At 38.2% G+C, this 15,856-nt stretch overlaps 1 protein-coding gene across 5 annotated transcripts in view; it reads right to left on the bottom strand.

The window, feature by feature from the left end:
* cadm1 (cell adhesion molecule 1) overlaps positions 1-15,856 on the bottom strand; it is a 128,640-nt gene that overhangs the window by 51,202 nt on the left and 61,582 nt on the right. For 4 of the 5 annotated variants that reach the window (XM_004916088.4, XM_004916089.4, XM_002932930.5 and 1 more), the window contains exons 2-3: positions 11,939-12,007; positions 6,922-7,068 (exon numbers count right to left, since the gene is read on the bottom strand). In XM_004916088.4, the coding sequence (XP_004916145.1) occupies positions 6,922-7,068; positions 11,939-12,007 (216 nt within the window). The remainder of the gene's footprint in view (positions 1-6,921; positions 7,069-11,938; positions 12,008-15,856) is intronic. The other variant, XM_004916090.4, reaches the window with a different exon arrangement.

Raw genomic sequence — 15,856 nt, 5'->3', positions numbered from 1 at the left:
GTTGCAACTGTTTTGTAAGCAGAAGTCTGTTATGCAGAGGGATTTTATGTGCATTGGTGTTCTAATTACCTGCCTTGGAAATACTAAACATGGAGTATGTTTGTGCCATGTTTAGCTCATGAAATTTAAAAACAGAAAAATAAATAAATAAAATAAATTGTGATCAGGGGATACACAGATCATGACAGGAGGTCCACATGGGAATTTTATTAATAGACAAAGATGGTATGATTAACTGCATAATGCATTACCAATGTAAAATGGCAGGTATTTAATCTCAATTTGGAGGCAGGGGGAGTAACAATGAATCCCTTCATGTAGCCGATTAGCTATGCTAAAATGTCCATAAGGCCATATTCTCTTTTTGAGCAGTTGCATTACTGGGGTGCTTTATAAAGATAACAATGGTAACAATGTACAATTTAAAAGAGTAAGTTAAACTTAAAAAACATTTAGAATGTTGAACGTTGACTTTGAAACCAGTCTAAATAACTTTACAGATCTTCATTTCAATGTTTTGTTTTTTTTTTTAAGTTACTTGCTTTTATATTCTTTCCAAAATGTACATTTTTTCTTTAACCCTTATTGATTATCTTGATTAAATTTTTATTCAGATTCTTGCTTATTAATCCTCTATTCTAGCAACCTTTCATTTTTGCGGATATTCACACAAATGTGTGGCTGCTAGACAACATTAGCAAAAATGAAAAAAACCCACAAAAAACAAACATATAATTCCAAAACCATAATAAATGAAATAAGCAACAGACTGCTGTATTATCTAGTTAGCAATAATTTCTAGATATTAATCTGTTGCAACATGAGTCAGGTGCCATAACTGCACAAATGGCCCAGGCCTCAGAAAAATGTCAACAGTTCTGCCAGTTCCAATTCAACAGTGTTGGAATCTTATTGGTGGAAGGGAATTCAATATAGTTTAACAGAAAAAAATGAGTAACGTTAATATTCTTTCTATTGCATGTTTTATAATGTGTGCCAGTGCAAAAAATAAATATACTCAATCTTCAATGAGGATTTACGATTCACAATGTCCCTTAAACTAGATCTAAAACTATTTAAGCATTAGGTTTTTAGCAAGATGGCAGCAGAATCTTGCAGAGACTCATTAGGTGCATATTTCAAGAAACCTGTATATTTGATTAGAATAAAAAAAATAATAATATTTCATGTTGGCATCTTTGTTGGTCTTTTGTTGGTCAGGCAGCCACAGGAAGAAAGGAAACTAACAAAAGAAATAAACTGCACGCTGAGACATTAACACAGTCACAGTGGATAGCAATTAGACATTTACCCCTGAATTAGATCGATACAAAGAGAAAATAAAATGTAAAGGTGTAATGGGCCAGAGACAAAGCACCACTCAGTTTTTTTTGCCATTAGGGCAGCATTCTAATTCTGCAGACTACAGATGGGCCAACACCCTACCTTGAATTTGCAATAAAGAGTGTTGGTCATGCAAGGATTCAGTTTTATTTTGGATTGCTGCTGGTCATTGGAAACGAAAATTTCTGAAGATCGCAAATATTACGAAAATGCTTACGAAAAAATCCCATTAGTCATGATAACATTGTATTGGCGATGCAAAAGTCACAAAATTGTCGTACCGAACGATTGTAAACAGCGGCAAAACCGATCAGATTTTTTCACGCTAAAAATACGGAAAAGTCGTGCAAGCATCAAAAACGTTGCGCACGGTACGAAAAAGTCGCGAAACCTACGATTGGATCGATCGAACGAGCGCTCCGAGCATTCATGGATAAGTAAATGTGCCCCTAAACATTAACATTTTTCAATTTTTTGTTTTTATTGTAAAACTTGAAAAAACTCATTTCCATGAATGTTTTTCTCAAAAAATCTGAAATGAAAAAGCACGTATTAGAAAAGTCACAGAAAAGACAAAAATTCAGAATTTTTCGATTTGACGCATGAAAACACAGACATAAAAACCCTGGCAAAAAAACCCATTGCCTTCTACATGATCTTAGCAAGTTTTAGCTGGCGAATTATCGGATTCGGTTTTGACTTTGAGTAAATCTTGGAAAAGTTGTGATGATGCTAAAAATCAGAAAAAAAAAAGGTCTGCTGGTTAGTAAATAGTCCCCTAAGTGTTTAAAGGAGAAGAAAAGGTAAAAACTAAGGGGCATATTTATTATGCTGTGTAAAACGAATTTGCCGGAAAAACAGCGTAAAAAGCTGCAATTACAGCTGCCAGTCTTTTAGGGTATGTCTCTACCAGCTTTGCACATCTACAGACTGAAATCCTTGCCCATTCTTCTTTGCAAAACAGCTCCAGCTCAGTCAGATTAGATGGACAGCGTTTGTGAACAGCAGTTTTCAGATCTTGCCACAGATTCTCCATTGGATTTAGATCTGGACTTTGACTGGGCCATTCTAACACATGGATATGTTTTGTTTTAAACCATTCCATTGTTGCCCTGGCTTTATGTTTAGGGTCGTTGTCCTGATGGGCGGAGGTTCACCTTCCATGTCTCAAGTCTTTTTGCAGACTCCAAGAGGTTTTCTTCCAAGATTGCCCTGTATTTGGCTCCATCCATCTTCCCATCAACTCTGACCAGCTTCCCTGTCCCTGCTGAAGAGAAGCACCCCCAGAGCATGATGCTGCCACCACCATATTTGACAGTGGGGATGGTGTGTTCAGAGTGATGTGCAGTGTTAGTTTTCCGCCACACATAGCGTTTTGCATTTTGGCCAAAAAGTTTCATTTTGGTCTCATCTGACCAGAGCACCTTCTTCCACATGTTTGCTGTGTCCCCCACATGGCTTGTGGCAAACTGCAAACGGGACTTCTTATGGTTTTCTGTTAACAATGGCTTTCTTCTTGCCACTCTTCCATAAAGGCCAACTTTGTGCAGTGCACGACTAATAGTTGTCCTATGGACAGATTCCCCCACCTGAGCTGTAGATCTCTGCTGCTCCCCCAGAGTCACCATGGGCCTCTTGGCTGCATTTCTGATCAGCGCTCTCCTTGTTCGGCCTGTGAGTTTAGGTGGATGGCCTTGTCTTGGTAGGGTTACAGTTGTGCCATACTCCTTCCATTTCTGAATGATCGCTTGAACAGTGCTCCGTAGGAAGTTCAAGGCTTTGGAAATCTTTTTGTAGCCTAAGCCTGCTTTAAATTTCTCAATAACTTTATCCCTGACCTGTCTGGTGTGTTCTTTGGACTTCATGGTGTTGTTGCTCCCAATATTCTCTTAGACAACCTCTGAGGCCGTCACAGAGCAGCTGTATTTGTACTGACATTAGATTACACACAGGTGCACTCTATTTAGTCATTAGCACTCATCAGGCAATGTCTATGGGCAACTGACTGCACTCAGACCAAAGGGGGCTGAATAATTACGCACACCCTACTTTGCAGTTATTTATTTGTAAAAAATGTTTGGAATCATGTATGATTTTCGTTCCACTTCTCACATGTACACCACTTTGTATTGGTCTTTCATGTGGAATTCCAATAAAATTGATTCATGTTTGTGGCTGTAATGTGACAAAATGTGGAAAAGTTCAAGGGGGCCGAATACTTTTGCAAGCCACTGTAAGTAGAACTGCAAGGTACATTTAACAGAGAGCAATCGGCCTAAAAATTTGTGTTTATTGTGTAAGTGATCAGCAGTATAGAGAATTAAGTGAGAGTATCAAAGCCTCACTATTGACCGACTGACTGTTTCTTTGCTCACAAGAATGTCGCATGAATGCTAAATGTATCAGGATGCACTACACTGGAGTACAAGATGGGTCTTAATGTCTATTAGTCTCTGCCGATTCTCTATCACCACTGTGCTGTAGGCATTATTTTTAAATCTGCTTGTTTAAAATCCATGCTCTTGTGCCACTGTTTGCTGACTGTTTGTTAAAGAAGAAAATATCCTTTTGCACCAGGACCATGCTCACAATGACAGGAACCTGGTCTGTCCAAAAATCACTCTTCCTTGTTCATGCTTCAATCACCATTTAACTTTTAGGTGAAAATTCCTAAAACAGATCATTAAGTTAAAACAGTTCTACAAAAAAATATTTCAAGTAGTCAATGCATGACACAATGATGCTGTTTTGTACAGGATGAAGCCTGACAAAGAAATGTTGAAGTGGTGTATCTGATTGCATATTTTTTTTTTTTAGTTTGATTCATAAATAAATAAATTCATTTTTTTTTTTAAAAAACCATACACTAGTGAAACACAAATATGGATATTTCTTTTTCACTAGAATTTTAAGTGATACTCAGCAATTCCAAATATTTTGTTGCTTGGACATGTTATACTGGTAGATTAGATGCTGCTACTAGCTGCCGGGGTAAAATAGGGTTCAGTACCTATAAGGCATTAATGTGCTGTGATGCAAATTTAGCAGCTAGTATTGCGTGCAGTGGTGTTATGTATGAAACACAGTTGTATATGGATTGCAAACTAATTCCATTTTAAATCTGATAATGATCACTCAGTTTATAGGGGGGTACAATGCAAATCCTTGTGTGTCTATCAAACAGTTTGGAGAACTGCATTGGCAGGTATAGGTACACCCTCAAGTCTTCAATCACTGACTAGATCTGTGCATTCACCATAAGGTTACCTAGTGCTGACCTTAGGTTATCATCTGTCAAATCAAAAACAGAAAATCCAGTTAGAAGAGCTGCACTGATTGTATTTCATTTAAATGCAATCACTTACCAATCAGTGCAGTCCTTAATTGATCTTAAAATGTATCCCCTACTGATGCAACTATATTATATTCAAGGCTATCCTTAAAAAAAAAAAAAAAAAAAAAAAAAAGCATAACTGCTTCGTCCCCATTTCTATTTTTCCTTCACTAAATCAAATCTAGCAAACCTCTTTATTTTGAATATAGTGTCCTAAATACTAACTGCGGCAAACAGACTCTGTACAAAATATATCTAGATACTATATTGAAAATGTTTATCCTGTTTTAGTTTATATAGTGCTATATACATCAACGGTGCAGGCAAGGCAAAAGTTAGGATGAAAGGCTTTATCATCATTTATCAGTTAAAATTTGTGAATTTGGGATAAAGTGGCTCTTTTATACAGATTCTTTTTCCACAAGCTCTAGCTAACGATTCTACAAGCAAGACTGGGACTGGTACTAAATTATCATTCCTACTGCTGTGAAGTGCTATTTGATCTTGCATTAAGGGCTTGTGCTCACGAGCATTCCTATCTGTGTTTTCTTTTGGTGCGTTCCACCACAGGGAAGTACAGGAAGAAACGCATCATGTTCTTCCTAATGTGCAAGTGCAGACACATTAGGAAGAACGGGATGCGTTCCTTCCTACACTTCGCTGCAATGGGACGCACCACAGGGAAGCGCAGGTAGGAATGCTAGTGAGTACGAGCCCTTAAGTATTGGATTAGATCAGCAGCATTCTGATATTAATTTCTTCAACTGGATGGAACACAGACTGATGTATGTTCTCAAGGCTATTCCACTCTTTAGACGCCTCTTAATGAGGGGTTCACATTGAAACTCATGTACGAGTATACTTACTATGCTCAATCCACAAACTTATTACATGAGCCACATGTGCAGATGCACAATCCTGGAGTCTGATCTTTATTTTTTGAATTTTAAATTATTTCCAAACAGCATAGACAAATAAAAGGACATAAATCCATGTTAAAACCTAGTTATTAAAAAAAACAAATTCATACATATATCGGCCTGCATTCATCAACTTGAAGCAATTATATTAATCTGTTTCACAACCTTTTTTTTAATAGCTTGCAGTTTATCAGCATCATTTGCAAGCCCCAGTATCATATGACTAAAATATGTTTAGGCATGAGAGCACACTATTTTTTTACACAAGAGGAGCTCTGCGGGATATGTATTAATTTTCCAAAACCATAATAGGACACAACCAAGATGGATTATGAAATCCCAAATTTCCAAAATTATAAATATAATTACACAACACTTCTCAGAAAATAACAAGTCTTATACGACGATCTACTGGTTATGGGCTTTACTGCATAATCACAAATGTACGTTAGCACATAAGGCATATATAGTGCCTAACAGCACCATGAGAGAAGGGAACAAAAAATGTTGGTAGCAATACTGGTACAAAAGTAACCTATTACTGGATTGCGATACATAGTACAGGTATTTCTTGTCTGTGTTAATAAATAAAGCCTTGTATGATTTGCAGCTAGCCCCGTCTTTACTTCATCTGTTATAACCTTGTTTTATGTATTTAAGACTCAAGGCAGAGGATGTAACAATGCACTGAAAAAGATGTCCTTAAGCAATATCTCGAAATAGCAATGTAAGATGTCTGACCACCATTGTAAACACCGTCAATATAACTATTTAGAAAGACTTTAAGTGACAACACGCTGATAGGCAAGGTTGCTAACAGTTTTCTGCCCTGGAGGGCAGACATGAGTGAAAGTGTGTATGTGAATAGATGTCCCTGAGCATCATCACATTAACATTTCAGATATGCAGCTGTAATTCAAGACTGGAGGGAATAATATTGTAGTATACTGCTGTCACATTAGAGGAAGGAATACATTTGGAGAGTAACAAACCATGATCAGCTGTCCCTCAGAAATGAGGTGTTTACACAAGACGCTGACTGCTGCCAATAATTAACTGTCATGCAGTGTTGTGTACAGTCAGGAATCTATACCAAAGGGAAAGCATTGGCAGGCTAGGAAAGCAAACTGGTATGCACGTGCAATATACAGTCAAGAATCTATACCAGGAGGGAAAACATTATGAGAGAAGAACTTGTACCCACATGCAATATACAGTCAAGGATTAAACACTGGAATGCTATATAGACAAACTGGTACCTATATGCAATTAAGTTCTAGATTCTGTGAAGAACACATGGCAATAAATATTGACACAACTTACGTCTGACATCCCGGAAGTAGATGGTTTGTCTGTTAGGGTTGAGCAACTGGATGACAGAGTCGTCACTATTCTTTACCCGGCAGCTGATGATTGCAACTTCTCCTTCCACCACAGTAACATCTTCAGTTACAAGGTTCTGATGCTCCCCTGAAAGTGGCAAAAAGGAAACAAATTAAAAGGAAGAACTAAATAACAATGCTATCGCAGACAAAGGGGGACAGCAAAGGAGTCAAATAAACCACCACCCACAATACAAAAAACCCCAAAAATAGTAATATTGAAAAGAATAATTGCAAAAAAGGTGGGTCTTGTCTTATATCTATTGAAGATCTGTCAATGATCATTTCCTCCAACCTATTAAAATGCTGCTACTAGGTATTTTACACACACATACATATATAGAAACATGGAGTGGATTTCTGAGCAAAAATGCATACTCCAAAACACCACAAAAAAATAGATTGAAGCAGAGGGAAGCTTTCTCGGTCTGAGCTTACATGCAGGCCGAGAAAATACCTGTGTGGCAGTAGACTTTCCAGAGCTAACCAGTTAGGAGAAAGTATTTAAGCAAAGAATCCAAATACTAACCAAAACAAAAGACGAAAGTCGGCCCTTCAATTATGTTTCAGTACAATACTTCTCAAAGCTTGTGCATCCTGCCATTTGTACATTCTAAAATACTCTGCTTGCCTATGCTAAATGCCCCATTTAGGGCGACTAATCTCCCCAATATGACATCGCACCGGCGAACATGTAAAAGTAATTAATTAAATCTGCCAGTTACCCTAAGTTTCTGACATTGAGTCAAAAAACATTTGTACATACAGACAATCATCATTCAGATTTATCAATGTTATGGCACAAAGCCATATATCACTTTGTCCTCGAGTCTCCTGGAGCCCTTCCCATGACATATAATAACAGTTGTCTAAAGGTGGCCAACCACAGGCAGGTTTTAGCTGCCAATTCGGGACCTTTTTAGACTGATTCAGCAGCTTATCTGTCCACCTATGGGCACCACCGATGGGCCTACCCGACCAAGACCAGGCCTAAAAATGTGCAGATATCAATCGGGCAGGTTTGATTTTCCATAGAATCAGGGACCACATCAGCTCATTGCTGCAGTCCCCGATCAGATGGCGCCTATGCCTATCATTGTAATTCGATCATTAGCCCGATATCGCCTACCTTTAGGAAGGCATATCCGCTTGATTGGCCACCTCGCCAAACGAGCAAATCTTCCCGCATATGGTCAACTTTAGTCTGTTTCTATACAGCAATTGGTTTAGAATAAGAATATCTTAAAATATCAAAAGATAAGAGTAATTAGCTGTTCTATTGTTGATTCATTTACAGTCGTCCCGGTCCTCTTATCAGTAAAGCAGATACACACTTAACTTACAGTAATGATGAAATAAGGCTAAGATAAATATCCATTCTCTACTCAATGTATTAGAGATACTAGAATGTAATGAATCATTGTTCCTCGTCTAACACAGCTACAAGGTCTTCTGCATACTATGTAGCTTTACAGTCTGCTCATGGAGTAAAGGTCCCCATACACGTTGAGAAGATCCGCTTGCTTGGCCAAGCGAGGGGATCTTAACCCGATATCCCCACCTACGGGTGGGCGATATGGGGGAGCGTGTAGGTAAAAAAAAATATATATATTGGCGGCAATGGGGCAGTCGGTTCAGGGACTGCATCAACGAGCCGATGCGGTCCCTGATCCGACAATTTTCTAACATGGCCAATCGATATCTGGCCAATTTCAGGCCAGATATCGGTCAGGCAGGCCCCTCGTTTCTGCCCCCTACACGGCCCGACAAGCTGCTGGAATCGGTCCAAGGGACCGATATCGCCAGCTACAATCGGCCCGTGTATGGGGACCTTAATAGAAGGGTGCACCAGATCACTCACTCAAAAAAATACCATCTAGAGCAGGGATCCCCAACCTTTTTTATGCAGTAAGATTCGCTAGTTTGGCGAACAAATCTTTCCCTCAATATGAATTGTGCTAATACAATCGTTGGGCCCAAGGCCAAACAGGCACCTCCTTTGAGGCCCAAGGGTCAAACAAGTGCATTACAACGTACAGGATACAAAAAGTCGAATCGAGGACTGCATCAGAGCTGATGCAGTCAAAATCAGACTTAAATAATCAACACCTGGCCAATTTTTGTCCAGATATTGGGGTCCTTCAGTGGTCCCCATACATGGGCAGATAAGGCGCCAAATTGGTCCAAAGGAATCAGCAGCCACCTTTAATTGTGAGCCACACTCAGATGTCAGAGGTGATGGTGATCCACACAGCCATGAAAAAAAAGTTCTTTGGGGATGCCAAATAAGAGAGCAAACTGTGACAGGAGAGTTAACTTACTGCAATTGGGTCAAATTTGACTAGTGTTAATAATTATGCGCACTATAATAAAAATGATAGTTATGTGAAAATAAATTGCAAAAAAAGGCATATTTATAAACCTGTGTCTAATTATATATATATATATATATATATATATATATATATATATATATATATATAGTATTATTTATTAAAGTGAACAAACGACTAACGTTTCGGCTGGAACCCCAGCCTTTGTCAAAGCCACAACATGAAGTGTACACAAACCCTATAAATTAAAAATTTTTATTTTATTTTTATATTACATTATGAATCAACCTCATATTTACTTTTGTAACATGCCTCAACTTCTGCCTTTTCAATTGCACGATCATCTTACGTGATCAATGATTTTCAGTTGAGTTACCTACCGAACAGTGTTCTTATGAACAATATACAATATATTTTTTATTATTTCAACATGATGCATGATTCCCCGTTTTACCCTTCTACATTTTTTTAATTTTTTAATTTTTTTCTCCTTTGATAATTTTGTTTCGATGTTTTGTTAATCTGATTAAACTATATGTATGTCACACTTGGTGGGTGGGTTTGAGTGTTACGTGTTAGTGATGTCATGCCGAAACGTTAGTCGTTTGTTCACTTTAAAATTAATTTCAAACTGCATAAGACCTGTGTGAGCGGTTCCTGTTCTTGGACTACTATTTACTTACCAACTTTTGAGGTATCCGCACCCAGGCGAAAACCCGTCTCCCATAGACTCCATTTTAACCAAATAATTCAGAATTTTAAAACTGATTTCCTTTTTCTCTGTAGTAATAAAACAGTACCATGTAATTGATCCCAACTTAGATATAATTAATGCTTATTGGATGCAAAACAATCCTATTGGGTTTAATTAATGTTTTATTGATTTTTTAGTAGACTTAAGGTATGGAGATCCAAATTACGGAAAGACCCCTTATCCAGAATACCCTTGGTCCCGAGCATTCTGGATAACGGGTCCTATACCTATACATATATATATATATATATATATTAATTTTGATGGGTTATGCCAGGTGTAAGGTTGTGTAAACAAGTCATATAAATTGGATTTTTTGGTTTTCTTTTCATTTGGTTTTAACAAAATGCAACTAGATTTGTATTAATTGACATATCACAAATATCCTGTGTAGAATTGCCAGCCTTCCTATCGGTCTCATTCTCCCCAGTAACACTGGCTTTAGTTAACATTGTTCCAAGCGAGGTGGAAACCCTACCCCTACAGTCTTTACAAAAGAAAAATCTCTTGGCATCAACTAGTAGGATTTTTGAGGAAAATAAAGAGTCATAATGCCAGGTAAATTTGATTTTTTTAAAGAAAAGAATGTTTAATTCAGAGCCGGCTCAGCACACATGCATGCATATTATGATAACTATTGACCCATATAAAATTGTTTGAAAACATTTTTAACAACTGCAAGGACAGTGTGTACTGTAGTAAGATATACTATACCATACAGACAAATAAATCTAGCACCTTGGCTCTGCTGTGAGTTGCTGAAGTTACTGCAGCATCAGCCTGCGGACTTAATGCAATTTTCCCGTTCTGCGTGATATTGAGCAGATGACAGAGATTCTACTTTATGCATTTAATAAACTGTAAAAATTAATGAAGTGAGCTTGTTAGAGACAGAATCTCGTTAGAGAGAATTTACACTGAACACCAGGAGAATACAGAGCAGGATACTCTTTGTGTGGGAAGTGGGAATTACTGTCTACTGCTAAGTCTCACGCAAGTCCATAGTGGCTTGATGACAGTGGCATTTTAGTCAACTGATCCCTACTAATAAGAAGAACCAATGCATATGGTTTTAACCGATTTTGCTATAAGATTTGACACAACATGGACTGAGGGGGAAGCAATTACCAGATCATATTGTGAGCTTGGGACAGCTAAACATCTATATAAGTGGTGGAGCAAAAAAAGTATAAAAGCAAAATTGGAGGTGGGTGGAAACCACCACTAAGTGCCCTGTCACACAGGGGCTCTTTATAACACAGGGGGAGGTCTCCTGTCCTGTGGGCAATGAAATCCCCAACAATTTTTGCCCCTTTGCTTTAATTGAAATCAGTGCATGTAAAACACGTAACATGCAGAGATCCTGGGTTATCGTCTGAAAATGCTGAAGGGGACATTTTTAAAAGGTTTTCAATCCTAACTGATCTATGTACACGTACAGATCACAGTACCCAAACCAAAAAGGATCACATAAAACTCCTTTTCATATTACTTCAGTTTGTGCATGACCAGCATAACAGTTACTAGGTAAAACAAAAAGCAGTTACTAGACAGGCAAACTAATGGAATATGCACATTTCCACATTTTCCAGTTCCAAGATGAATTTTCAAGTACCTGGTTACTGCACAGACAGACACACACCATGGATTTAATGATCACATCCTCTGAAGGAAGAAAATACACCAATGATGGAGACATGAAATGGGTTCAGGTTATCCAAACTAAAGAACAGCAAAAGCTGAAAAGCTGTTTGGATATCCCAGAGTTTTCTGTGGCTATGATCGCTGATAAGTGCACATTATAGCACAGGTGTGAGTATGGGCATCTAGTGACACAGACAATACAAATGTGCACACATAGTGTCACATACCAGACATCTGTAGTGGCTCATAGAGCAAATCAATGTTTTCATAGGAACTTTGAAGACTGGAACTTCTTCCTGATAGAGATAAGGAGGAATCATTAAGTATAGAAGAAAGTACACAGCACATATTTGTGTGTCTTCCTAACCCAGTGTTTGTGTTTTTTTTTTTTTTTGCTTCCAGTACCAAAGACATTCCTCTAGCATCTGCTCTTGTATTCAGCATGAAATCAGCCTGTTGTGTGCTGAAGGAAATCGCAACACAACCCTATAATCAGACACAATTGCTCACAACCTTGCCGTGCCCTGATGTTCTAGTTATGTACCATTTATCCTGCAGCCACTTATCCAGAGATCTGCTTTTTTACTATGTACACAGTATATTGAATGCAATATTCTGATGAAATATTCTGGTGAAATCCAAGGCATTATAGGGCCCCTGTTAAAGCAAGTAATAGTTTGATGTCAGAGTAAAATTATAACATGCAGGTAGTGGCACAAAAAATAATTAGTACGTAGGGATTGATTCATTTGCTAAAACTGCAGTCTCTCAAATCAAATTATTATTATATACAGAAGTGTGAAAACGAAGGGAGTTTGCCCTAAAGGATAAAAAAAAAAAAAGTCTGTAGGAGCGATATGTTTTAAAGGCGACCTGTCTCTGTAAGAAATAGTTCCAAATGATTTTATTGTATTTAATCAAGCAAAAAGACTTTATTGACATTATATCTTCTTCCCTTCAGCCTTTGAATTACACAATCACAACAAGCAGGCAGGTGCAATTTTGTGGACACTTATTAAGGCAAGCTTTGTATCACCCCAAACGCTTGTTTTTGTGTCAGAATCGGGGACCTGATGCCCATGCCCAGCACTGGCTACACAATAAGATGGTTAGGAGGGGGAAAGTGAGTGCTAAACGAGAAGTCAAAATAATTGTTTGCCCCGCCACTATGCCAAACTCAAAATGTATATTTCATTATATATCATTTATAAACTGCACAACACTGCTTAAGTGCCATCCCCACTCTGCCTGTCTAAATGCTGTTCTCCATGTCCACATTTTGCATTCCAGCCTCACTCTGCCTGCTTATCCTGCACTCCATCCTCAACTGGCCATCCACATCCACTACCTATGCCTGCGCCATAATCCTTTCTATACCAGTGCTCATTCTGGTACCCAAACCACTGTTTGACAATTTACTTCTCCCCGCATTCATCAATATATGCAACCCTCCCCTCGATAATAAAAAATTTATGCATCGTTTATTCTGAAATACTTTTATCCCTCTCCTATAGCTTTCTCTTTTGGCAGCCCTCATTTCTATTTTCCAGTGCATGCCAGACCTTCTGTTCTTCAATTCCCTGCCTGTCCTTTCTTTGAGGTTTGTTGTGAATACTCTATCTAGTGAGTCAGTAATGACCCTCTGGCTGCATATTCCATAATGTTGCTATTACATATTACATGTGACTATTTGCTGTGCTAATAAGCCAAGCTACAGACGGAATAGTCCTAATTAGTAAAGTAAACTGGCCTAGATAAAACAGTGCTCATGTGCTGAGAATCTTGAGAACACACAGCCTACACATTTACAGCCAGGAGATTAAATAACACACATGCTGACCTGCCAAGCAAATGAACTTGGCACTAGGGCATTAGCCATTGGCAGTGTGTGTAAAGGTATGTGGATAGATGCACATCTCTTTTGAACAAAGAAAAAGCCAAGCCGAAAACACAGCCAAAGAGATAACGATACAGACAATTAAAAAAAAAAATGCACTAGGTGGGTTTTAGTATAATAAAGTTGTATACAGGTGTATACAAGAAACCCGAAGATTCTTCAGCTGCGCTACTCTGCATTTGGGACAGTGTTTAAACTTAAAAACTATGCGATAAAGGGAGAGGTGAGGGAGGTCTAGGTTATGATAGTTAAGGGTGGTTTTTGCGCCCGGGGGTATAGTTCTCGTTTAAATATACATTCACAGATTATCCATAGAAATCCTTAGCTATCAGAACTAAAAATCTCCTCAAGTCAGGGATCCAAAACTGTTGCTCTAAGAACTCCAGGACTTGTGAATGCCAAATATGAGTGGATTAGTGACAGGTAATCTGAAATAGCAGATCTTCCCACAGTCACTGTACAGAATGGCTACAGGGAGCTTATAAAAGGTGCCCTGCCAGTTTATATACTGTACGTATAAGATCTCTGGTATGTGGGCAAAAAAAAATTCTTTTAACAATCCTGGTACAGGAAGTTAAATATTTCATCTAATCCAACAGCACAATACAAAACATACAACTGTACAGGGCTGCCATCAGTAATCAGAGGGCACAATATTACTAGGTTAGCAGTGCCCTTACCACAGGGGGCCTTAAATATTAGTCCAGCAGTCACCTGCGTCCCTACTAACAAGTAAAACAGGGTCCCAAATATTCCTTGCAGCCACAGTCAAAGCCCTTATCCAATTTGGCCACTCTCCAATAACAGCAAATTTAGTGCACTTAAATGTGTGAGGTGCTACATGGGCTCTCAATTCAGACAGGACAAAAGCAACCTCAGGGTGCTGCTGCCACATTTGTATAAAGGCCACATAACTAGCACAAGCTATAGGTTTGGCACCATTTGGGAAAATCTGTTACACATTTCAGCTTAGTTAGGACAATAATTTGTAAGCATAAGCAAATTCGACTACTACCATATGTAGATTCTGTTTCTAAGGGAATCACATATTCCAGGATGTAATTAAGCATATAAAATACTGCAAAAAGCAATCCATGAAGGGCAGCTAAGGTCATACCCAAAAGACAACCAGTGTAAAACGGATACACAGCTGCTAACTGTCCTTTAATACACACACAAATATAAAAATAATCCTTTTCTGGCTGTCTAGTTTAAGTGATTATTAGGGTAAGTTCAATTCTAGCAACTAAATACAATTTTAAATTACAAACTGAGGATCTGCAGACCAAAATTATATATATTATATTATTATATTTACTATTTTAAGATTATACAGCAACACTATGTTTATTATATTATGGAAAATGTAATTTTAACAAAGGCTTGAGTTAATTAATACCAACTCATATATATGCCATGACCCCTCTTGACATTTCCCTCAAGCAGAATATCTACTAAAATAAGCTGGATGTGCAATATGTATGATCATGGGTTTCAAAACAAAATTCAGCGGGGAGCATGACATGTACACTTTCCATTCTTCTATCTATATAAACACCAGCTGCAGTTTTTTTCCGTTCAACGGTATCAGTATCGGTTTTTTTAGTTAGATTATTTGCCTTTTATTTTCTACAGACTAGAACAGGGGTCTGCAACCTTTTGGGTCGGAAGAGCCAAAAATTACATTTTACTAGCATAGTGGAACCAATCATTACACATGTCTCAATTCAAAGAGACAGCGTAAAAAATAGTAAAATTGGTGGACATGTAGAGGGGAGAGAGGGGGAAGGAGAGAGAACAGCAATCAGGGGAACAAGGACTATTAATGACCATACATCAATAATCCAACTATCACCTTTATTCGGTCATTCATGGGAATCAAATTCCTTAGTGTGGATGCCCTGTGTATTATTTATGATAAATACACTGACTTAAGCTCTCAAATTATCCTGTGTTCTCTGCCAGATAATATTTCAAACCAGGCAAAATCAATTAATCATTTTAGCAAGGTAAATCGAGGGTTACGTGTAGCGATCTGGTCACAGCGTCCTCAGCGACACTCTTAACATCAAGTATATACCATACATCAAGTGTGTCAATATTACTATAGAGGCGCTTACTCACAAATCAGCGCTCCTAATACCGCGCCGCCACTACCAACTGTGCATGGTCCGTACCAACGCCCACCCCCTCACTTGCATTCCGTGTGCAGAGCCTGAGCGCTCCCTTAAATTGGCCAGCCAATGGC

Source organism: Xenopus tropicalis, chromosome 7, assembly GCF_000004195.4.
Source record: "Xenopus tropicalis strain Nigerian chromosome 7, UCB_Xtro_10.0, whole genome shotgun sequence".
In the NCBI taxonomy this organism is placed as follows: Eukaryota; Metazoa; Chordata; class Amphibia; order Anura; family Pipidae; genus Xenopus; species Xenopus tropicalis.
The sequence above is the reverse complement of the archived record's forward strand: the minus strand, read 5'-3'. Positions and strand labels throughout refer to the sequence as shown.